The sequence below is a fragment of the Lepidochelys olivacea genome (assembly GCF_965140295.1).
Source record: "Lepidochelys olivacea isolate rLepOli2 genome assembly, chromosome: 2".
NCBI classification, from domain to species: domain Eukaryota; kingdom Metazoa; phylum Chordata; order Testudines; family Cheloniidae; genus Lepidochelys; species Lepidochelys olivacea.
The window spans coordinates 111,884,321-111,908,652 of NC_140412.1; the positions used below are offsets into that span (position 1 = coordinate 111,884,321).

Sequence of the window (24,332 nt, forward strand, 5' to 3'; positions counted from 1 at the left end):
CAAATACTTCCGTTTCAGTCCCCTAATGAGGGGGAAAAAGTGTGTTGGCATCCAGTCGTTCTCCCAAAAAATTCACTCTACTATTCATGCCGAAGGCAGATTCTTTCATATTTTAGCCAGCAAGAAAACCATCTTTTAAATGACAGGTTTCAGAGTAACAACCGTGTTAGTCTGTATTCGCAAAAAGAAAAGGAGTACTTGTGTAGAGAGTTGTCACTTTGGATGGGCTATCACCAGCAGGAGAGTGAATTTGTGTGGGGGGTGGAGGGTGAGAGAACCTGGATTTGTGCTGGAAATGGCCCAACTTGATGATCACTTTAGATAAGCTATTACCAGCAGGACAGTGGGGTGGGAGGAGATATTGTTTCATATTCTCTGTGTGTATATAAAGTCTGCTGCAGTTTCCACGGTATGCATCCGATGAAGTGAGCTGTAGCTCACGAAAACTCATGCTCAAATAAATTGGTTAGTCTCTAAGGTGCCACAAGTACTCCTTTTCTTTTTGCATCTTTTAAATAGATATCGTTCAAAAATATCTCTGAGGAAAGGACCGAAACTTGTGGCGTATTTTTCCCATTACTTCAGACTGACCTTCTTATCTTTGGGAGGACCCCCTTGGGACTACCATACTATGAAAGCATATTCATTTAATGCAGTGGGTGCCATGGTAATCTTTACCAACTGCTGGGTCCTGCGCTAGGCTTTTTTTGTTTGATTGGATTTGTTTATTGTTTTGCTGATTGCCACTTGGCATGAAAAATGGGGTCAAGAAGAGCTTGCTGGGGAAAGACCCAAGAGAACTGGAAATATGCCAGACATACTGAGTCATAACCTACGTGTCTATAACTATCCTTGTACCTTACAAAGTCCTGACTCTTTAAATAAAGCCATCCTTGCAGTTAAACTATTTCTGTAAAGTAAAACAAATAGCCTTCTGTGTTGTGTGCATTTGCCTTTGCTTCAGCTGCTTTTTTACCATATGAACTATTTACTAAAGGCTAGGCCGAGCCTGAGAATGTGGTATCTGTTGAATGAATACAGAAGCAAAAGTAATAGTGCTTTTGGTGCTTGTAAAGTAGTAGCATTCAAAAGGGTGAAACTCAACCCTGTACTGAGGGCCTATGCACCACTTCAGTTCTCAAAATGGAGCTTAAGTGGTGCATAGTCCTTGTGCAGGACCTCTGCACAGGGTTGAGTTTCACCCACAGTGAACAAATTGTAAGCTCTGGTTGCATAGTGAGGTGCAGAGTGGCACAGGTAAAGAATTTAAAATAAAACCACTTTAAAATGATTTGTATATGACAATAGTTTGTCACTTAGCTTCAAAAACAGTGAGTATGAAATTTTACAAATAAAGAAAAATTTACAAACTAGTTACCTTGGAACAGGGTTGTCCTTGGTACATTTAGCAGAGCTCAGAGTTCTACAGAAGCTTGCTACTCATCTCTGGCTGGTAGAGGGTTGTGTGCCAAATCATAGGGAATGATGTATTTTCTTCTTCCATATTGTATTCAGCAATCTGCCACTAGCAGGCACTTTGGTACCTGATGTTTAGATACTACATGTGTGATGCCAAGCCTCCCGAAACTGTTTAACAGATGAGGAAAATAAATTAATTTTTTTGTAACAATTTAAAAGAAATTCTGCAATTAGCATTTTAACTCTGTGATCTGTTGGGACTTGAACTACTTCAGTTATAAATAAAATTAACTATATATTATAAGGTCAGAAGCACTGTTCCCTTTAAGCTGTGCATGTGTGTGTGCGCACAGATCCTAAACCCCGCACACATGGTGAAACACCGTGCACACAAAAATTTGCACAGAAGAAATTTTTTGTGCATGCGTGCTGTCAAAAATTAGAGGAACATTGGTCAGAAGGAAACATTGTGATCTAGCCTGACCTCCTGATTAACACGAGCCATGGGATTTGCACCTATTTAATTTTTGTTTGAAACAGAGCATTTTTTTTTAACATCATCATCCAAACTTCATTATTGGAAATTTTAAAATCGAGGATCCACCACAATCCTTGGTACATTGTTCCAATGGTTGGCTACCCTCCATGTTAAAACATTTACACCTTATTTCTAGTCTAAATTTGACTAGGTTCAGCTTCCAGCCATTACATCTTGAACATTTTTGTCTGCTAGATCTCTTATCACATTTCTGTTTCTGTTACTTTTAGACTCTGATCAAGTCAACCTTTAGCCATAGCTTTGATAAGATAACTAAATTGAGCTCCTTGAGTCTTTCACTATAAGGCATTCCAAAATGGTTTTTAATGCACACGTACACTATTTTGTCAGGTGAGTATAACTAACCCAATTAACTGGTAGCATACAAAGTGAGACATTCGGCAAGTCTTTCTTCACTGATGTTATGAGGCAAACCTCATATAAACTGTGCAATTATAACTAAATGTGTCAAGAGTTGGAATTTGCTAGCTGAAAGAATGCAGTTGGGTTCCAGGTCAGCTGCTTTCTCCCTCCGGTCTGCTTTTATATTGGATGCCTGAGGGGAAACGTAGCTTATGATGATGATATATTTTTATTGCTTTTTTAAGATATGGAGATGTGCAACCATGATTATTGGCAATGGCTTGGTCTCTTATTTTGCTGTTCTTGGAGGATACTGTATTGGTGAAATTGAAGTCTTTACTGAAGTGGGGTGGCTGCTTAGTTGTGGCCTTCTCATATTGCAGTGTGGGTAGGACTCTGGGTGGGTGGAAGTTCTGGTTGTGGAGACACCCTCCTTCTGGGGCATATAAATAGCAAGTGCCACTATTGTGGTGTGAAGATTAAGCCAGCATGATTCGTCTTGGTTCTACAGTTACACAAAGGAGAAGATTGCTCTGTAATAATGTGAAATGTAATCTTACAGCTTTAAGAAAAGGAGTACTTGTGGCACTTTAGAGACTAACCAATTGATTTGAGCATGAGCTTTCGTGAGCTACACCTCACTTCATCGGATGCATCCGATGAAGTGAGCTGTAGTTCACGAAAGCTCATGCTCAAATCAATTGGTTAGTCTCTAAGGTGCCACAAGTACTCCTTTTCTTTTTGCAAATACAGACTAACGCGGCTGCTACTCTGAAACTTACAGCTTTAGTGGTTGCAGAGAGCTATAGTTGTTGCTAATTTTTGGGACCCCTTTGTTCTCTGATGGAACTACTGCTCGTCAGGTCCTTCAACAGGTGTGAGGTTCCCAGAGAATGTTCTGTGGTAAGGCTGTGGCTTCCAACTTAAAAACAATAACAAACAAATTTCACTGTGCGATGGCACTATGTCTTGGTAAAAATTCTACCAGGGCCTCTTTTGGGTCTATAGTACTTTGTAGGAGGAGAAGGACAAAACCGTTGATCTACATGTTTTAGTAGCTTTAAAAAAGTGAATTGTTTAAACCTAAGTAAAGTAGGTTAGACATGCCTCTCTCTTCAGATTTTCCTTTACTACCTCCTCTTGAATTGTGTCTGTAACTGAGATGTTCCGGAGAATATACTGTACATTTCATAGGTCACTCACTCAGTTGCACTCTGCTCTCTGATCAGTGTGTGCCAGGAATATTTTAAAGATCACTGTCAGCAAATTTCACTTTGCGGGTATTGGAACAAAATATGCTGCCATGTTCTTTCAGTGGTAGTCAGTTTCCATATCATGGTTAAGTGGATTTCAGTAGGATTTCTTGAATTTAGAAAAGCTGCATTTTTATCTGCCAGGATCAGTACAGGCCCTTGCTGTAGTTTCCAAGTGAATTTCAGGACTCCAGGGGCATTGCAATTGCTGGGGTGGGGGTAGGAGGGAGAAGTGGAAGCCAAGCAGTTTTTACCAGTGGTTTCTCCATTACAGTCGGTGGATCTAAGAAAAAGGCACCAGGGAGTTCCTTGACTTATTTATGAATTCTTATTTGTTTCGTATCTGTAGTTTAAACAAAATATATAACCGTGTAGGGTGATAACGTTTTTGTTGTTTCTTGTTTGGATGACCCATGTAACTCGACCATGGCATCACAACTCATAGGTAATGTCCTCAGGCCATATTTGAAGTACCATTTTAGAGCACACCACATTTTTCCTTGCCCCAGTCATCTGTGTAGCCTCATGTACAAATACCAATTTAACATTTTTAAGGAAACAGTAGACTCTTCATGTTATAAACACTAAATTGATAAACTCAGACAAATGCATTAGATGTTATGGCCTTTTTTCTAACTGAGCAAAAATACCTTTACCACTGAAGGGAAAACTCTTAATTAAATCATCATGCTTTTCTCATCTAACTAACTGAGAGGTCAGGACACTGCCAGCAGTGATGGCAAACTTTTGTTGTCAACATTGTTCTATATCAGAAGCGGTCCCTACTGTAGTTTACTTTCAGTATGTGTTGGTGTGTCAGAAAAATACAACTGACAATCCTGCTAATCTTTATTAAAATTACATATAGCGTGGAAACCTCCAATTTGATTACTGTCTTCACTCTGCCAGTTCTGGTCATGCCTAGTAGGGGAGAGGAGAAAAGTGTGGACTGAATTTGTATTGGTAGGAAAATGGCAAACTGAAATTCAATTTATGTAAACATCTGTTGTCGGGGCAATTGAGATCACCATTCTCTTTAAAGTACTTGCCTAGAGAATTTTTCCATAAATGTTTCAGTTCAATTACAAAGTCCTGCTTTCTTGGCTTGAAGTTCCATATATTCCAAAAGCTATCTGGGCATAGTTCTGTGTTTGTTTGTAGTATAGTAGCATGTCCCTAGTGTGAGAGGAACATCCTGCTGTCAGGATGCTAACTTTTTTCACTGTAGTCCTTGTTTGGCCTTCATATATGTATATTTTGGTCAAGTAATCAGTCAGGCAATTGGGAGGAAAAGATGTATGCTTAGCATTCAATAGGCTCCTCCCAGCCTCAAATAACTCACTGGTGTAGCTAAGAAAAGGTGTTGATAGTCCCCCTAAAATAAGTTTATTTTAAAAAAGTTAATGTTGTTGGCCGCTTCTCTCACACAATGTAAACCCTATTGCCCTCTGGAGTGGATCATTGATAGTGGTGTTTTGGTTTCTCAGTGAAGTGTGGCAGTGCAGTGGGGTATGCTTGCGTAAACAAGGGCTCTCCAGAAAACTCTAATCTTCCCACTTGGCAGGGACACAGCCCTTGAGGAATTCTAGGGCTAGAAACCATAAATTATGATAGTAAAAGTCCTGAGACCACAACAGGGAAGCTAGAGCGTAAGAAAATGAGATGCAGCAAGACTTACCTTACTTCTACATATGCCCTTAGAACAATTTTCTAACTACACTGATTAGAATGCTAAAAGCTTAAGGGAAATAATTTTGCAGGGCACTAATCTTTTTAACTAAAGCAACTATCAAATATTACATACGCTAGTATTCCTTTTTGTAATACAGTATTTGTCTCCTAAAAGTCACTTAGAAAGCAATATGCTCCACAGGCCAAATTCCACGTTGCTCTACTCTGATATTAAACCACAGTAACTTCATTGTAGTCAAATGTATTGTACGACTATAATCCAGATACACTGCTATGCCAGTGAGCAGTTGATATTGCATCAGTATATAAAATATTGAGGCACATAAATGACAACATGTTACGTTGGTACACTGTATTTACTTAAATGTTTTCTGCAGCTCAGTTCAGTGTTGTTTCTACTTTTACCGGTCTCTGAGAATGGGGGAATATTTCCTGGCTGTGATAAATTTCTCTGTGCAGTAGGGTTCATTATAGGGATTTAAAAATAAATTGTACTTCTTCTATAGTACTTGATATTGGCTATTGCTAGGAGCAGAATAATGGATTAGATGGACTAATGGTTTGATTGCCATGTTCCTGTCATGTGTTAATGCCTCTGATGTTCAAATTATATGGGGTTTGCATGCTACACAGTTTTTATTCTTTATAATTTCTTTGTCTAGATCAGGGGCAGGCAAACTTTTTGGCTTGAGGGCCACATCGGGGTTGTGAAATGGTATGGAGGGCCAGGTAGAGAAGGCTGTGCCTCCGCAAACAGCCTGGCCCCCGCCCCCTATCCACTTCCCGCCCCCTGACTGCCCCCCTCAGAACCTCCGACTCATCCAACCCCACCCCCTATGCAACCCCCCCCCCCCGTCTCTTGACTGCCTCAACCCCTATCCAACCCCCCCTGCTCCCTGACAGGCCCCCTGGGACCCCCAACCCATTCAACAACCCCCCCATCCACTCCTTGTCCCGACCGCCCCCTCCCGGGACCCCCAACCCCCCCCGCTCCCTGTTGCCCCCCCGCCCCAGGACCCCTCGGGATTCCAGCACCTATCCAACCCCCTGCCTGAACCTCCGCCCCATCCAACCGCCCCATGACCCCTGGGACCTCCTGCCCCATATCCCTCCTCCCCCCCCCCCCCCCCCCCGGTCCCCTTACCATGCTGTTCAGAGCAGCAGGACCGGCTTATTGGAAAGCCTGGGAGGTGGGCGGGCGCAAGCCACGCTGCCCGTGCGGTGGTGTACCTGCGGGGGAGAGGGGCCAGGGGCTAGCCTCCCTGACTGGGAGCTCGGGCCGGGCAAGATGATCCCGTGGGCCAGATGTGGCCTGCGGGCCATAGTTTGCCCACCTCTGGTCTAGATAGAGGATATCTTTTGAATGCATTTGTTTAGATCCTTCCAGTAAATGTTTCCTTTCCATTATTATTTTCTCTAGGATGACAGTGATGGGATTCCATGGTCAGAAGAGAGGGTGGTACGAAAGGTCCTTTACTTATCTCTAAAGGAATTCAAAAATGCACAGAAAAGGCAACATGGTGACGGCATCAATGGGAGTCTCAAGACTGTGAATGGTAAGTCTCTTCTCTTTGGTTCAACTGGAAGAGTTCTGTCATTTTAAGTGTAATGCTAGTTTTTAGAAGCAAGATGACAATACACAGGTTGGCAAACACATTGTTCAGGAGAACTTGGTTTTTGAATGCTTAAGGGGTTCACTTTACCTCTACAACAAACTGTGTAGACCCAGGGCGCCATAAAAGCGGGATACTGAGGCCATGTCTATGCTACAAACTTTGGTCAACACAAGTTGTGTCTGCATACAGCTGCCAAAGTTAGCATATTTCTCATGCGCGTGCTTGCTTGGCTGCTTGTGTCAATGCAAAGTGTGGTGCACCATGGGTAGGTAACCCACTGTGCCATGTGCCACCATCTGACACAATGCCTCTTGGGAAATGTTCACAAATTGTTGTGGGGCAGAAATGAGTTGCACAGGGATCTTTGGGGGCTATGGGTCAAGTTCCCATCATGCAACTTTCTTCACCCCATAATGGAGGCAGGTGGGCAGAAGTGGGAGGGGAGGTGAAAATAAAGAAAAGTTGCTGAGATTGGTAAGAGTTTATTTTTCATCTTTTTCGTTAAGCCCTTTGGCCACTGAAGGAATGATTTCACAGTCTTTCAGTACTCTTGCTCTCTCTTCTTGAGTAAGAAAGATGTGATGCCTTCAGAGGAGAGTATAAAATTTGGCTTTTCTGGGCTCATTCAGTGATACACGATCCTTCCTTAAATAGGCTTTATCATGCTGGGTTGAAAATGGAAAATGACTGACAGTGTTCAAGTTTCTGGGCAAGTTTGTGTTTCTCTCTTCACTGACAAAAGCTGGTGGGTTTCTTTGTAGAGGCGAAGTGCAGATGCTTGTCAGCATATGAATAACTGTACATGCGCTAATACATTTAAGCAGCAAGTGGGTGCTTTCTTGGTGGATTATTCATATTTGAATGCAGCTTCCGTTTGTAAGGCACAAGGCAGATACTAGTGGAATGCCTAGATGGATGGATGGATAGATACAGTCTGTATGTTTAAGTTATTGCGTCAGATAAACAACTATAGCCTCTCCAGGCGACTAAGGTCTGAGGTCAGTAATAATATCAAATACTAATCTGAAGGGAAGGGTCACTCTAGCTTTAGCCACAAGCCACTAATAAGCTTGAAGGTGTATGCAAAACAGCATTGGCTTTCTTTTTTCTCCAGCACCTCTGCTACATTGATCTTCTGTCAAGCATGATTTTTTTTTTTTTTGAAAAGTTTCTTATTCCATTGTGGGGGTTTTCTTTAGTCAAAGCAAAAAAAAAAAAAAAAAACTCTAGGCGTGAAGCACAGTAATTGTGCATTAGAACGCTTTGATGGTGTGCCAGGTTACAGGATGACTGGGGGTTGTATGGTGTCTGGTTTCTCCAAAGACAGCCGAGATGAAAACTGAGTTGTCTGGGAATGCTCTTTCAATGCAGGTACCAGACATGGAGTATGCCATCGGCTATGTCATTGCCAGAGAGGACTAGGTCTTCAGAATATGCCTCACTACTCTGGTATTCTATAATGTAATCCCCCTCTCCACACACATGGGTGACTAAAGGTATGTCTACACTGCAGCTGGAGTGATCCTTTCCAGCTCAGATAGACATATGCAACCGAGCTTTGATTGAGCTAGCATGCTTAAAAGAGCAGTGTAGCTACAGTAGCGCAGGTGGTAGCAGGAGCTAGCCACACAAGTACGTACCTAGGGTCTTGGACAGCATGGTACTCTGGTGGCTAGCCCATGCTCCCACCCATGTCATTGTGGTTATGGTGCTATTTCTAGTGTTCTAGTTTGATCAAACCTGGTGGATGTTCATCTGCTGGAGCTGGAAATTGAAACTTCAGGTGAAGTATAGATATGCTCTACTTTTTTTCTGAGCCAGAAGGGCTTCCTTTCTAATTCCTTTCTGTAAATGAAATGTTTCACTAGGTGTCCAGTTGCAGAGCTGTTGCATTTAAGGAAGACCACTGACCTTCACTGGATCTGTTTAACCCTCATTTAAAAGAAGGGTGAGGTTTTGTGAAAGGGAGAAATGGTCTGATATGGAGGAAAAGACCATTAAGAAATGTTCATCACACTCCGTTTTTTTTTTTTAAAAATGGCCACGTACATTAATTTTAGATTTAAAACTTACTATGTGGGGAATAAGGAAATAAGAACATGAGAATGGCCATACTGGGTCAGACCAAAGGTCCAACCAGCCCAGTATTCTGTCTATTGACAGTGGCCAATGCCAGGTGCCCCAGAGGGAGTGAACCTAACAGGTAATGATCAGGTGATCTCCTCCTGCCATCCATCTCCACCCTCTGACAAACAGAGGCTAGGGACACTATTCCTTATCCATCCTGGCTAATAGCCATTAATGGATTTAACCTCCATGAATTTATCTAGTTCTCTTTTAAACCGTGTTATAGTCCTAGACTTCACAACCTCCTCAGGCAAGGAGTTCCACAGGTTGACTGTGTGCTGAGTGAAGAAGAACTTCCTTTTATTTGTTTTAAACCTGCTATCCATTAATTTCACTTAGTGGCCCCTAGTTCTTATATTATGGGAACAAGTAAATAACTTTTCCTTACTCACTTTCTCCACACCACTCATGATTTTATATACCTCTATCATATCCCCCCTTAGACTCCTCTTTTCCAAGCTGAAAAGTCCTAGCCTCTTTAATCTCTCCTCATATGGGACCCATTCCAAACCCCTATTTTTTTTGTTGTTGCCCTTTTCTGAACCTTTTCTAATGCCAGTATATCTTTTTTGAGATGAGGGAACCACATCTGTATGCAGTATTCAAGATGTGGACGTACCATGGATTTATATAAGGGCTATAAGATATTCTCCATCTTATTCTCTATCCCTTTTTTAGTGATTCCTAACATCCTGTTTGCTTTTTTGACTGCAGATCATACTTAATTTTCACCAGATTACTATTCAGTGGTGAGAAAATGTTGTGACTGTGTTGGAAAGAAATGTTGTGATAGGGATAAACCTTGGAACCCCTTTTGAGAGTTGATTGGGCTTGCTCAAGAGTTGTGTGGCATAGGTCCTATATGGGACAGAATTTGGTGGTACTACTTTTTATATGCATGAGACAGAATTTTCAATCTCGGGGACCATAAGTCAGGGACCTAAACGAGGTCCTGATTTTACAGAGGTGTTGAACACTGTCTGCTCCTGATGACTTCAATGGGAACCTTTCTTCAATGGGAGCTACACGTATTCAACATTCATAGAAAGGAGGCCCCTTATTAAGTGCCTGAATGTTGTTTTATATACTTAAATTCGAGAGAGACTGTCCTCACTCCATGGTATTGCTCTTACCATGTGTTGCAGGCAGTGGAGAGCATCCTCCAGCAAACTGCAAAGTCAGGTAGGTATCTGGAAGCAGAAAACAGACTCTGATACCATGAGATCAAGGTCTACGCTCATTATAGAGCAACTGATTGTCATCAAGGACTTCTAGGTATTCAGAATTCCATCACAGGTAGATGAGAGGACCCCAAGTTAGATTATCGTATCCATGGTGCCAATGTCCAGATTGGCAGGAGATTTCCCATTATCTCCCCTTCTTTTTAGAAATATGATGGGATGGCAACCTGTAGTGTATTTTTATGCCTAGTAGAATCATAGAATATCAGGGTTGGAGGGGACCTCAGAAGGTCATCTAGTCCAACCCCCTGCTCAAAGCAGGACCAATCCCCAATTTTTGACCCAAATGGCCCCCCTCAAGGATTGAACCCACAACCCTGGGTTTAGCAGGCCAATGCTCAAACCACTGAGCTATCCCTCCCCCCAAGTTCTGTATGATGGAAGAAGGGGCAAATGAAACATTCAATAACCTCATGCAGCCACTGTTTCTAAAACTTTTTTTATGGATTACAAATAGTCACAAACAAGCCCTCAAAAAGAATTAAAATGAGCGTGAGCTGTAGTATATGTACTGTTTTGGCAGCTGGAACCATTTACAGCACCATTTTAGCTGACTGTGTGAAAAGCAGATCCAGTAGAAATGGCCCCATCTATGGGAGCCTATATCTGCAGTAAGGCTTGTATTGGTTCTACCTAGAGGAGACTGACACACAATTAACTGGGCTATGTATGTATAATAGAAGACTCTCTCTTAAATGAAAACATTGACGTAATTATTTTTGTTTAAAATAGTTTTTAAAATACTGAAAGCTGAATTGTATTAACTCCTCTACCCTGTCCCTATATCACTGATAAAGAAATCATAGTGGATAGTTATTTCTAAAACAAACCTTGCTTTTAAATTTATTGCAGAATCTCTGGTGTTTGTCTGGTCCTGGTTAGTGTTCAGTAGTTTCCTTAAGGACTGCCTAACTCTTCATACCTTTTTCTTTAGCTCATTTTTTTTGTCCCTGTTAGTAATTAGTTTCAAAAATTATTTTGTACACTTAGCGTTTGCCTTCGTGCCCAACACTCCCCTCCACCAATACTTAACCAGTGGGCTTTTTAGAGGGAAGGATGTAGGAAGCTGATGAAATATACTGTATCAGTATGTTTACACTGACTCTAAATATTCAGAGTATAGAATGACCCACTATCCTTTTGGTATAATATGCCTTTTGTTCACTAGGTTCTCTTCCTACATGTGGAAACAAAAAATCAGAAGAGGATGTTTCTATAAGTTGTCAGGAAACCCTTTGTAGAACTAAATGGGATACTTTATCTCAGATTATAGTAACGAATTTGCACACTGGAAAACCCAAAGGAGACCTGTACTGTGATTTTGATTTATTATTGCCTGTCATTTGAATTAAGATTTTAATAATAGAGACTGGTGTGTTTGGGATTGAGATACCAGTTTTTAGTAGTCATCTTTTAAGAGGAAAACTAGTTCTCATTGAAATAGTTTTCTTACATAGCTTTAAATGTGAAATATGGCTATAAAAGAAAAAAAGATTTAACTATTGCTTGCATTGTGTTTACAAGAGTAAATCCGGAACCCTTAAGAGTAGCTCATGAACCAAGTTTTGATGACCTTTTACAATCCTATTTTTAGATATTTTTTTGTTTTGTTTATGGTAGCATTACCTTCAAAAACGATAAAAGTGCAAAGAATTTTTTTCTGTTAAGACTATCAGTAATATACTATAAAGATGATGAGGTAGTCATTTTGCAGACAGCAGAAATACTCCAATGTTCATAAAATTGTCAGTAACCTTAGGTTTGTCCCATAAAGCTGATGAATGAAATCGACTACAAATATGCTAGCCCAATATATTCTCCCAAACTTGTGTAGAAACCTGACCTAGCTGATGAATTTGTAAGCATGAGGGTAAGTTCTAGTTAGTGTTGGGCTGGGGGATTCAAAACTTTCCTATATTTTTCTCTTTAAATCTTCAGTCTGCTTCTTGATTTACTGAATGTACTATGCCTGCTGTTCCGGTGGAATATTCATTTTTCTCCTCTTTACATATGTGGTTGTTAAATGAGCTCTGCCCCAAAGAGCTTACTTTTTGTGCATGTGTGCATTTGTACAGCACCTAACACAAAGGGGTCCTGGTCCAGTCGGGTTCCTAGGTGCTACAGTAATACAAATAGTAACAATCAATATTTAAATTTAAATGAAAATACAACATAATACATAATACAATACACTTAAGGACGATAAGGCCATTGCGGAGAAACTAAATGAATTTTTCACGTCAGTCTTTATGGTGGAGGATGTGAGGAAGATTCCAAGCCTGAGCCATTCTTTTTAGGTGACAAATCTGAGGAACTGTCCCAGATCGAGGTGTCATTAGTGGAGGTTTTAGAAAAATTGGTAAACTAAACAGCAATAAGTCACCAGATGGTATTCACCCAAGAGTTCTGAAGGAACTCAAATGTGAAATTGCAGGACTGTAACCTATCATTTAAATCTGTAACCTATCATTTAAATCAGCTTCTGTACCAAATGACTGGAGGATAGCTAATGTGATGCTGGTTTTTAAAAAGGGCTCCAGCGGTAACCCCGGCAATTACAGGCCATTAAGCCTGACTTCAGTACCGGGCAAGCTGGTTGAACCTACGGGAAAGAACAAAATTGTCAGATGCATAGATGAAGATAATTCGTTGGGGAATAGTCAACATGATTTTTGTAAAGGGAAATAGTTTCTCACCAAGCTACTAGAATTCTTTGACGGGGTCAACAAGGGAGATCCAGTGGATATAGTGTATTTAGATTTTCTGAAAGCCTTTGACAAGGTCCCTCACCAAAGGCTCTTAAGCAAAGTAAGCAATCATGGGATAAGAGGAAATGTTCTCTAATGAATTGGTAACTGGTTTAAAAGATAGGAAACAGTTTACAGAATGGAGAGAGGTAAATAGTGGTGTCCCCAGGGTTCTGTAATGGGTCCAGTCCTATTTAGCATATTCATAAAGATCTGGAAAAGGGGGTAAAGAGTGAAGTGGCAAAATTTGGAGATGATACAAAACTACTCAGGATAGTTAAGTCCCAAGAAGACTGCAAAGAACTACAGAAGGATCTCTCAAAACTGGGTGACTGGGCAACAAAATGGCAGATGAACTTCAATGTTGATAAATGCAAAGTAATGCACATTTGAAAACATAATCCCAACTATACATATAAAATGATGGTGTCTAAATTAGCTGTTACCACTCAAGAAAGAGATCTTGGAGTCACTGAGTCAGATAGTTCTCTGAAAACATCCACTCAGTGTGCAGCGGCAGTCAAAAAAGCAAACAGAATGTTGGGAATCATTAAGAAAGGGATAGATAATAAGACAGAAAATATCATATTGCCTCTATATAATCCATGGTCCGCCCACATCTTGAATACTGCGTGCAGATGTGGTCGCCCCATCTCAAAAAAGATATATTGGACTTGGAAAAGGTTCAGAAAAGGGCAACAAGAATGATTAGGGGCATGGAACGGCTGCCATATGAGGAGAGATTAATAAGACTCAGACTTTTCAGCTTGGAAAAAGGGACGACTTAAGGGAGGATATGATATAGGTCTATAAAATCATGATTGGTGTGGAGAAAGTAAATAAGGAAGAGTTATTTTCTCCTTCTCATAATAAAAGAACTAGGGGCCACCAAATGAAATTAACAGGCAGCAGGTTTAAAACAAAAAAAAAAAGGAAGTATTTTTTTCACACAACACACAGTCGACCTGTGGAACTCCTTGCCAGAGGATGTTGTGAAGGCCAAGACTATAGCAGGTTTCAAAAAAGAAATAGATAAATTCATGGAGGATAGGTCCATCAATGGCTATTAGCCAGGACAGGCAGGGATGGTGTCCCTAGCCTCTGTTTGCCAGAAGCTGGGAATGGGCTACAGAGGATGGATCATTTGATGATTACCTGTTCTGTTCGTTCCCTCTGAGGCACTTGGCATTGGCCACTGTTGGAAAACAGGATACTGGGCTAGATGGAGCATCGGTCTGACCCAGTATGGCCATTCTTATAATTAATGCCCAAACCTAACTGAAGTGTATTGGTACAATTCAGTATAACTCACTATCAGCCAATTAGACAATGAAGTATATCAGTCTAGAATATTATGTGTTTTCTGCCTCCATATCTGTCCAACTGCCAGGTCCAAAAAACAGGATACATAAATAGTTTAGAGTTACAAATCATTTGGGATGCACTTATTTCTGACAGATATCTTTTATGTAGAATCTGTGTGTACAACCTCTGCAAACACAACAAAGGTATTATGATAAAGGTGAAGTAGAATCCTACTCTGTATGTATTAGGATTCTTTGGGGGCAGTCTCTTAAGACATTATGCTGCCCAATAAGGGTTACTTCTTTTACTGGTTTCTAAATTAACTATGCATGTTCAGAGAGAATATTTACCAAGGCTGTCAAGTGATTAAAAAAATTAATTGCGCTGTTAAACAATAATAGAATACCATTTATTTAAATATTTTTGGATGTTTTCTACTTTTTTCAAATATATTGAGTTCAATTACAACACAGAATACAAAGTGTACAGTGCTCACTTTATAGTTATTTTTATTACAAATATTTGCACTGTAACCAACAAAAGAAATTGTATTTTCAGTTCACCTAATACAAGTATTGTAGTGCAATCTCTTTCATTGTGAAAGTTGAACTCATAAATATAGAATTAAGTAAAAAACAAACAAACCTGCATTCAGGAATAAAACAATGTCAAACTTTAGAGCCTACAAGTCCACTCAGTCCTACTTCTGGTTCAGCCAATGCTTAGAGAAACGAGTTTGTTTACATTTACGGGACATAATGCTGCCAGTCTTATTTACAGTGTCATCTGAAAGTGAGAACAGGTGTTCGCATGGCACTGTTGTAGCCAGCGTTTCAAGATATTTACGTGCCAGATGCACTAAAGATTCATATGTCCCTTCGTGCTTCAATCACTATTCCAGAGGACATGCTTCCATGCTGATAATGGGTTGTGCTCGATAACTATCCAAAGCAGTTCAGACCAATGCAGGTTCATTTTCATCATCTGAGTCAGATGCCACCAGCAGAAGGTTGATATTTTCTTTTTTTGGTTGGGCGGGTTCTGTAATTTCCACATTGGAGTGTTGCTCTTTCAAGACTTCTGAAAGCATACTCCACACTTCGTCCCCCTCAGGTTTTGGAAGGCACTTCAGATTCTTAAACCTTGGGTTGAGTGCTGTAGCTATCTTTAGAAATCTCACATTGGTACCTTCTTTGCGTTTTGTCAAATCTGCAGTGAAAGTGTTCTTAAAACGAACAGCAGCATGTGCTGGGTCATCATCCGAGACTGCTATAACATGAACTATATGGCAGAATGCAGGGAAAACAGAGCAGGAGACATACAGTTCTCCCCCAAGGAATTGTCACAAATGTAATTAACACAATTTTTTTTTTAACGAGCATCATCAGCATGGAAGCGTCCTCTGGAATGGTGGCCAAAGCATGATGGGGCATAGGAATGTTTAGCAGATCTGGACTGTAAATACCTTGCAATGCCAGATACAAAAGTGCCACGTGAATGCCTGTTCTCACTTTCAGATGACATTGTAAATAAGAAGCCAGCAGCATTATCTGCTGTAAAAGTAAACAAACTTGTTTCTCTTGGCATTGGCTGAACGAGAAGTAGGGCTGAGTGGACTTGTAGGCTCTAAAGTTTTACATTGTTTTATTCTTGAATGCAGGTTTATTTGTTTTTTACAAAATTCTATATTTGTAAGTTCAACTTTTCACGATGAAGAGATTGCACTACAATACTTGTATTAGGTGAACTGAAAATATGATTTCTTTTGTTTGTTACAGTGCAAATATTTGAAATCAAAAATAAATATGCACTTTAGACTTTTTGTATTTTTAAAGTAAGCACTTTAGACTTTTACTTTTATTTTATTTTTAATACTTTTATTTTTACTTTACTTTTACACTTTTACTTTACTTTACTTTACTCTTTTTACTGACTTTTACTTTTATTTTATTTTTATTACTTTTATTTTACTTTACTTTTACTTTTATTTTAAAGTAAGCACTTTAGACTTTTTGTATTTTGTGTTCTAATTGAAATCAATATATTTGAAAATTTAGAAAAATATCCAAAATATTTAATAAATTTAAATTGGTATTCCATTGTTTAACAATGCAATTAAAACGGATTAATAACTATTCATTTTTTTAATTGCTACACCTCTACCCCGATATAACGCAGTCCTTGGGAGCCAAAAAACTTACTGCATTATAGGTGAAACCGTGTTATATTGAACTTGCTTTGGCCTCGAGCATTCCTGTTATTAATGGTCACTTTCCGCCCCCTGACTGACCCCCTCAGGACCCCCGAACCATCCAACCTCGCCCTGCTCCTTGTCCCCTGACTGCTCCCTCCAGAGACATCCCCTCCATCCCTAATCACCCCCAGGACCTCACCCCTCACCCAACCTCTGTGTCCCCTGACTGCCCTGACCCCTATCCACTGCCTTGTCCCCCTATGCCCAGGCCCCCCGGGACTCCCATCCCCTATCCAATGCCCCTGTTCCCCGTCCCCTGACCGCCCCGCCCCCAGAACCTCCGAACCATCCAACCCGCCTGTCCCCTTACTGCCCCCCGAGACCCTCTGTCCCACATCCAACCCCCCAGCCTGGCGCCCTTAACACACCGCTCAGAACAGTGTGTCAGAGCCAGATACGCTGATGCGCTGATCCGCCGGAGTGCGCAGCCCCTCCCTCCAGAGCGCTGCTTTACTGCGTTATATCTGAATTAGTGTTATATTGGGTCACGTTATATCGGGGTAGAGGTGTATTAATTTTTTAATCACGATTAATTTTTTGTTAATCATGTGAGTCAACTGTGATTAATAGACAGCTCTAATACTTACCATTAGGAAATTCATTACAGTAACAGTATTTCAAGATCCTAATCTAATGAATAATAGTTAACAGTGCAGTTCTACTCTGAACCGTGTTTTTGTTTTTATTTTTAAGAAATTATGCTGGTTCCCATTTTTCTCTCACTGACTGATTTAATATCACACCTTTTCAGTTTAAATATGCAATTATTTTTCTAACTGACAATCTCTGTACACTTAGACTGGGCTCTGAGAATCAAGATTTTTTTTTTCTACTTTATCCATCATCACCAGTTTTATAAAGATCCTACAGGCCAAACTATGCCCTCAGAGACACCTGCACAATGTCACTGTGTGCAAATGATGCCCTCTTTGCAACTTCATTTTTGTGTGGTGACAGTACAAGGAAATGAGAGGAACCTTTTTTTTTTTAAGACCACCAATCCCCCAGTTCACCCCCCCAACACACACACGCATCTAAAAGATATAGAAAACACTGTGACTCATTGCCTTGTTGCATCTCTTTCTAACTTTGAAACATTGTACAGACCTTTGAAAATAGCTGCTCAGTATGTTAAATAAAAATAAAAAATAACCTCAGTATGTTTATAGTCAGTGACTCTAAAAATATCACTTTGCTGCAATTATCCACTGCCAACTATGGAAGATGGAGGGTGGGGAAGATGATGTATAAATTGTAAAGTTCTAAGATCTTGAAGTAAAGGGTAACCAGAAACAATCAGTGCAGTTCACTGCATATAGATAATACTTCCTTTGTTTATTAAATCAATTTAGTTTGAAATGCAAAACATATTTTGATAAACTCTTTTTTCCTTCTGTATTGAGCACATCTAAGGTAGTTTTATTTAACCATTTTAAAATGCTGGGTTGTGCATTGTTAACTGAATTTTAAGTTTCATTCAGATAGAGCTTGACAAATCTCAAGTAAAAAATTAATCATTTCGTAAAATAAGAAATGCATCATTAACCATTTTCTAACATAGTAAAAATTTAAAAATTAAGGAACTGTTCAATGTAAATTAAGCTACATAATTGCTAAAATAAAAGTGTGTAGATCTAGTGTATCCTCCTGGTTAGTAAAAGGAAGCACCAAAGGTGATCTCTAGGTACAAATCAACATGTTTTAATGATTACCAATCAACGAGATTCAACCTTTCTTTAGGAAAATAACAGGAAAGTACAAATGCAAAACAAGATTAAAATGGACAATTTAAATCAAGGTTTCCTGCTTGTTGGTTTAAATCAGGATTAAAACCGGTGGTTTAAATTGCTTGGATTTAAATCAATCAATCCACCGTTGCCCACAACAGAAAACAAAAGTGTATTCCAGATTCAGGGTAATATCTGCTTCAATTTACTGCCTAAAACATTTTTGTTGGATGCTTTCAGCAGCACAGGCCTCTGTAGTCTAGGGAAGAGCAAATAATATTATGTTCTGCCTCCTGTAGCAATAAAATTGCCAGCTAAATTCAGCCTGTGGAATCTTTTTATAGCTGATGTGTGTAGCAGAAATAACACAACTTACATTTTCAGCTATGTGGTAGAGCTTGGAGTACTGTCGGAAATCTTATTCTCCATCAATTTCTGTATTTTATGTGCTTGTTTTAGAAATCAAAACAAGATTTTTACTACTTCTGTAGATTTGCTTTTCTGACTACTGTCATGCTGTCCATTCAGTTCTGTATCTAAATATGCACAGGTTTAGCATACCTTGAATTAATCCTACAAAGATGTTTGACAGCATATATATAATTGCTAGATAATCTGACTAGGTACTCTTCCTGTTATAAAACTCAACACCTTGGTCTGAAAAACGCTCGTTCCTTTGGCGGGCAGATTGGTCTGTTTTATACAGATTGTAGGTGGCCAGATTTCCTCAGGATATTGAAAATCAGAAAGATCTGCTTAGAGCAGCAGTCTTCAAAATATGACAACTTGGGATCTACGGAATGCTTTCTGATGTAGTGTAGAGAACTGGCTGGTCCCATGGTGCTGGCTGCTTTTCCTTATTCCCAGGTGCTAAATTGCGTTAAAAGAAGCCAAAATTACAGTTAATGCTTAATAAAGTAAACAATTGCTGTAGGGGTGTTACGGGATTGCTAATGGGAGAGGAGGTGGTCCACAACAGACTCTATTTAGTAAGCTGCAGTTCACACTATGAAAAAGGTTTGACGACCCCTGCTTTAGTATATAGGGAAAATGTGGGGATCAGGGCAGCAAGATAGGAGGAGTATGTTACGTTGGACAAATATGTGGAAACTCCTTTTCTTTAAAAAATAATAATAAAAAAAAAGGGCCGGGGGGGGGCCCATGGGGGATTTTAGTCTCTTTTGTTCCCCTGATAAATTGACAAGCCCAAGAGACTGATTAGAGCCAGCTGAATACTAATTTTTAGTAGTCTTTATTAAAATCTTCATATAACAGAGAAAAGGTTTTGGGCTGGCACAATGGAATTCTATTCGGGCTGTTGATTAATCGCAGTTAACTTGTGCGATTAACTCCGTTTTTTTAATCGCAATTAAAAAAACGATCTCGATTAATCACAGGTTTAATTGCACTGTTAAACAGAATACCAATTGAAATTTATTAAATATTTTGGATGTTTCTACATTTTCATATATATCTTGTATTCTGTATTGTAATTGAAATCCGTGTATATTTTTATTACAAATATTTGCACTGTAAAAATGATAAACAGAAGAAATAGTATTTTTCAATTCACTTAATACAAGTACTGTAGTGCAATCTTTGTCCTGAAAGTGCAACTTACAAATGTAGATTATTTTTGTTACATAACTGCACTCAAAAACAAAACTATATAAAACTTCAGAGCCTACGAGTCCACTCAGTCCTACTTCTTGCTCAGCCAATCGCTAAAACAAACAAGTTTGTTTACATTTAGGGAAGATAATGCTGCCTGCTCTGTACTTACAGTGTCACCAGAAAGTGAGAACAGGCATTTGCATGGCACTTTTGTAGCCAGCATTGCAAGGTATTTATGTGCCAGATATGCTAAACATTCACATGCCACTTCATGCTTCAGCCACCATTCTAGAGGACATGCTTCCATGAAGTTTGTTAAAAAAATAATGCGTTAATTAAATTTGTGACTGGACTTTTTGGGGAAGGATTGTACATCCCCTGCTCTGTTTCACCCACATTCTGCCATATATTGCAAGTTATTGCAGTCTTGGATGATGACCCAGCACATGTTGTTCGTTTTAAGAACACTTTTTCACTGCAGATTTGACAAAATGCACCAATGTGAGATTTCTAAAGATAGCCACAGCACTCGACCCAAGATTTAAGAATCTGAAGTGCCTTCCAAAATCTGAGAGGGACGAGGTGTGGAGCATGCTTTCAGAAGAGCAACACTCCGATGAGGAAACTACAGAACCCGAACCACCAAAAAAGAAAATCAACCTTCTGCTGGTGGCATCTGACTCAGGTAATGAAAATGAACATGCGTTGGTCTGCACTGCTTTGGATGGTTTTCGAGGAGAACCCGTCATCACCATGGACACATGTCCCCTGAAATGGTGGTTGAAGCAAGAAGGGACATATGAATCTTTAGCGCATCTGGCACATAAATATCTTGCAATGCCGGCTACAACAGTGCCATGCGAACGGCTGTTCTCACTTTCAGGTGACACTGTAAATAAGAAGCTGGCAGCATTATCTCCCGTAAATGTAAACAAACTTGTTTCTCTAAGGATTGACTGAACAAGAAGTAGGACTGAGTGAACTTGCAGGCTCTAAAATTTTTACATTGTTTTATTTTTGAATGCAGTTTTTTTTGTAAGTTCAACTTTCATGATAAAGATATTGCAAAACAGTACTTGTATGAGGTGAATTGAAAAATACTATTTCTTTTGTCTTTTTATAGTGCAAAAACAAATATAAAATGAGCACTGTATACTTTGTACTCTGTGTTGTAATTGAAATCAATATATTTGAAAATGTAGAAAACATGAACAAATATTTAAATAAATGGTATTCTCTTGTTTAACACTGTGATTAATTGCAGTTAATTTTTTTAATCACTTGACAACTCTAAATTATATACCAAATTTTATGTCAATTTTGTACTCCAACCTTTGACAAGAGTACTGTTGATACCCTATTGGCCATCCAAGTGCTTCAGTGCTCTAGTGCCAATGGTCTAATCTGCAGGACACAAAACAAAGGACATAATGGATAAGAGAATAGGATGAAAGATGGGCAGGAAAATAGAGTACATTCTTTTACTAGGGTAAACACAACAAAACACAAAATAAAATAAACCTAGCAAGTAAATACAAATATTTTGAGTCTGATTATACCTGAGCTTGTTTGATACAATTTTAGAAAGTACCTTAGACAGTCTAAAGGAAAATGTATTTTGTGAAACTGTGTGTACCAAAATGTAAACATTTTACACACACATATGCACTCCTTATGTACATGATTAACTATGATTGAGCTTTTTTAATTGTGAGATTAGGTTTTTTTCCCCCCTCTCCCCTTCTCTCTCTCCCTAGCATTTTTGCACATGCTACACTTCATGTAATATTTCCAGGCTATGGAAAAATAAATAAATTTTCAACCTAAAAAGTTCTTAAATTCCAGGCTTCTCCCCGTCTGCTCCCACCCCCTTTTAAATGGAGTATTTTAGAAATGGATGACTATATACGAGTGTTAAAATAGTTTGTTGATTGAACAGAATATTCTCAGTCATTAGGCTGTGTTTAATCAGTGCAGATGTCATGTATGCTATAAACCTGTGCAAGTCCAACACATGTAGTAAGGTGGTTTTATAAAAAAAAGTACAATTTAGTGACAGATGGTTATAGCTCTACAGATGGGCACAATGAGGATTATTGCAAGTTTCCTGACACAACTACCAACACACTTTATTCCTGACCTTGAAGTTCCCTTTACTACCTGTACTCCCTATTTTTGAGCTTCTTTGGAGGAGAGATTGCCAATCAACAAAGATTTTATGATGGTTTCTGTGACATGAACTAAAGTCTGAGTACTACAGTAGATTGATACTGCTAAACTCAATTCAGCAACTAATCCACACTTGAAGCTGGGATTTCTGTTGTGACAGGCTGGAGAATTAGTAACACTGTGAATGGCCGGCTACCTGCTGGAGTAACTGGTTGTGTAAGGAATAGTAATTTTCATTTTACTATTCACTAAATAATTAATCCACATTCTGAACTAATTACTCCATTTTTAAAAACTATTCAAAATAGTCATTTTAGATTAATTCATTTTGGCCCTTTGTGATAATGAGACCTTATTCTCCCAGTGCTTGGGAGTGAGTACTATATAGCCAAGTTCTAAATGCGAGAAAATAAACATGGAATAGGAGATGTTTAATCTTAGTGTTATGAACTACACCAGTATAATACACGTGCATGCAGTTTTGTCTTTATTGTATGGCTCAGATCCCAGATCAAAGACCAATGAGGTGTCCATTTCAAGGATTTGTTGATCAGGCTATCATTTTTGGCATTCTTAATTATCTACATTTTCATATTTTTTTCATTTTAAGTGAATTTAGTATTTGTGAAAGGTATCTAGTTAATAGCACTGTACACTAAAGTCTTTCATTTATGCACACAACAGGACACAGTATTGGTGGGGCAGTGCAAGATCCAGCACACTGTCTTGTCCATATGTCCCAGATATGTCTGGAGTGACTGATTTCTAGGCCTTGAGAGTAGTTGAATTTCCCTGGTTATCAATTCTTTTGCTTCCATGTCAAGATTGTCATTAAGGGTCTAATCGCAGTTAGGGCTCTGTGATGTTGAGACCTGTCTACTAAGAAGATAGTTCATTCCACGTAAGCCAATGAATGGACAACGTTCATTTCTTTCTTTGCTCAGAATTTCCCATGCTTTGTTCAGTATCAGTTTATGAAAGACTCCACTTCTTAAGTAGGTTTTTTTCTTGTGTTCTCTAGTCTGGCTACGTGCTAAATGGAAAAAGTGGAGAGTTGGAAGAAGCTCAGCAGGAACATTCCTCTTAGAATCCCACAGAGGAAGGACTGGCAAAGATGGACCCTGTGCCTATTATGATTGGGAAGCCAGGAGCTAAAAGCCAGTCATTCAGGTTCCGGCTTTCTCCCAAAGGATTTGGCCCAATCATCCTTTCTAACTTATGCCCTTTCTGATGCTGGGACCACACCACCTATTCTGTCAGTTATTCCCACACCTTTCTTCCATCACTGAGCTTTAGTCACAGCTGGCCTTTTGAATCCTCTAAGTCTTTCGGACCCTGGGGTCTCCACACAAACAGAAGGCAGAGAGGTAAATCCAAGCATGACTTGCTCCAACTCATCCAGTTCCCTTCAAAAGTAGACCTTTTAATAGGCTGCCTCAGAGACAGACGATGTCTTCCAGATGTCTTAAATGGAGAGACATTCATTTCCTGAGTCTCAGTCTAGTACTCTATCCCCTAGGCCTCACTGCCTAATAATAAGTCTTCTGTTCCAGTCTTCTGTCTAGGAGTAACTGCTCCTAATTCATGATTGCTCAGCCCATCTCCTCGGTCCTCTCTGCCCCAAACGTAAGAGCCCTCTATCTGGAGCTTGCTTTCTCTCTTTGTGTTTTCACTCCAGCCCTTCCGATAGGATATTGCTGGCAGGTGTTACAAAGTGGGTCCATTGAATACCTTCCTTCCTGGTGGGGTATGGCTTGTTTACCCTATCACATCTGACTTAGATTAAAAACAAAACAAAACTCTCTCTCTGCCTATTACACATACAAAATGCTATTTTTATTTATTTATTTTTTTTTGCGCAAAGTCAAGCATTCAGAAGTTGGGAAATGCCACAATGAAGTTTGTCTATCCGTTCAAACTTCTTTTGGCACCTTTATGTGCATGCTAATGAAAAAGTCTTTAAATACAGGATCACATACTCTCTCCCCCCTGAGGATCCTTGCCTTATTCAGAGTGGACGGTGCTCACTTAATGAGCAGCTATTTATGATTTGGTTTTCTCCTTGTTCAGTGCATGCCCCTGGGCCTTATTTACTGCACACTGTTCAAGCCCTGCTCCAAAGACCGAATTACTTCCTCATGGGCTTTTCTGTAGTGCTCATCTCTGTAGTATCTGAGTGCCTCACAAATAAGTGAATTTATTTTCAGAACACTCTTGTGAGATGAGGGGGGTATTATTATTTCCATTTTACAGATGGGGAACCGAAG

General features: G+C 39.5%; 1 protein-coding gene across 1 annotated transcript in view; it reads left to right on the top strand.

Annotated features, from left to right (window-relative positions):
* Positions 1 to 24,332, top strand: part of JARID2 (jumonji and AT-rich interaction domain containing 2) — a 308,983-nt gene that overhangs the window by 121,613 nt on the left and 163,038 nt on the right. The window contains exon 2 of the mRNA XM_084619858.1: positions 6,686 to 6,821. Within this exon, the coding sequence (XP_084475984.1) occupies positions 6,686 to 6,821 (136 nt within the window). The remainder of the gene's footprint in view (positions 1 to 6,685; positions 6,822 to 24,332) is intronic.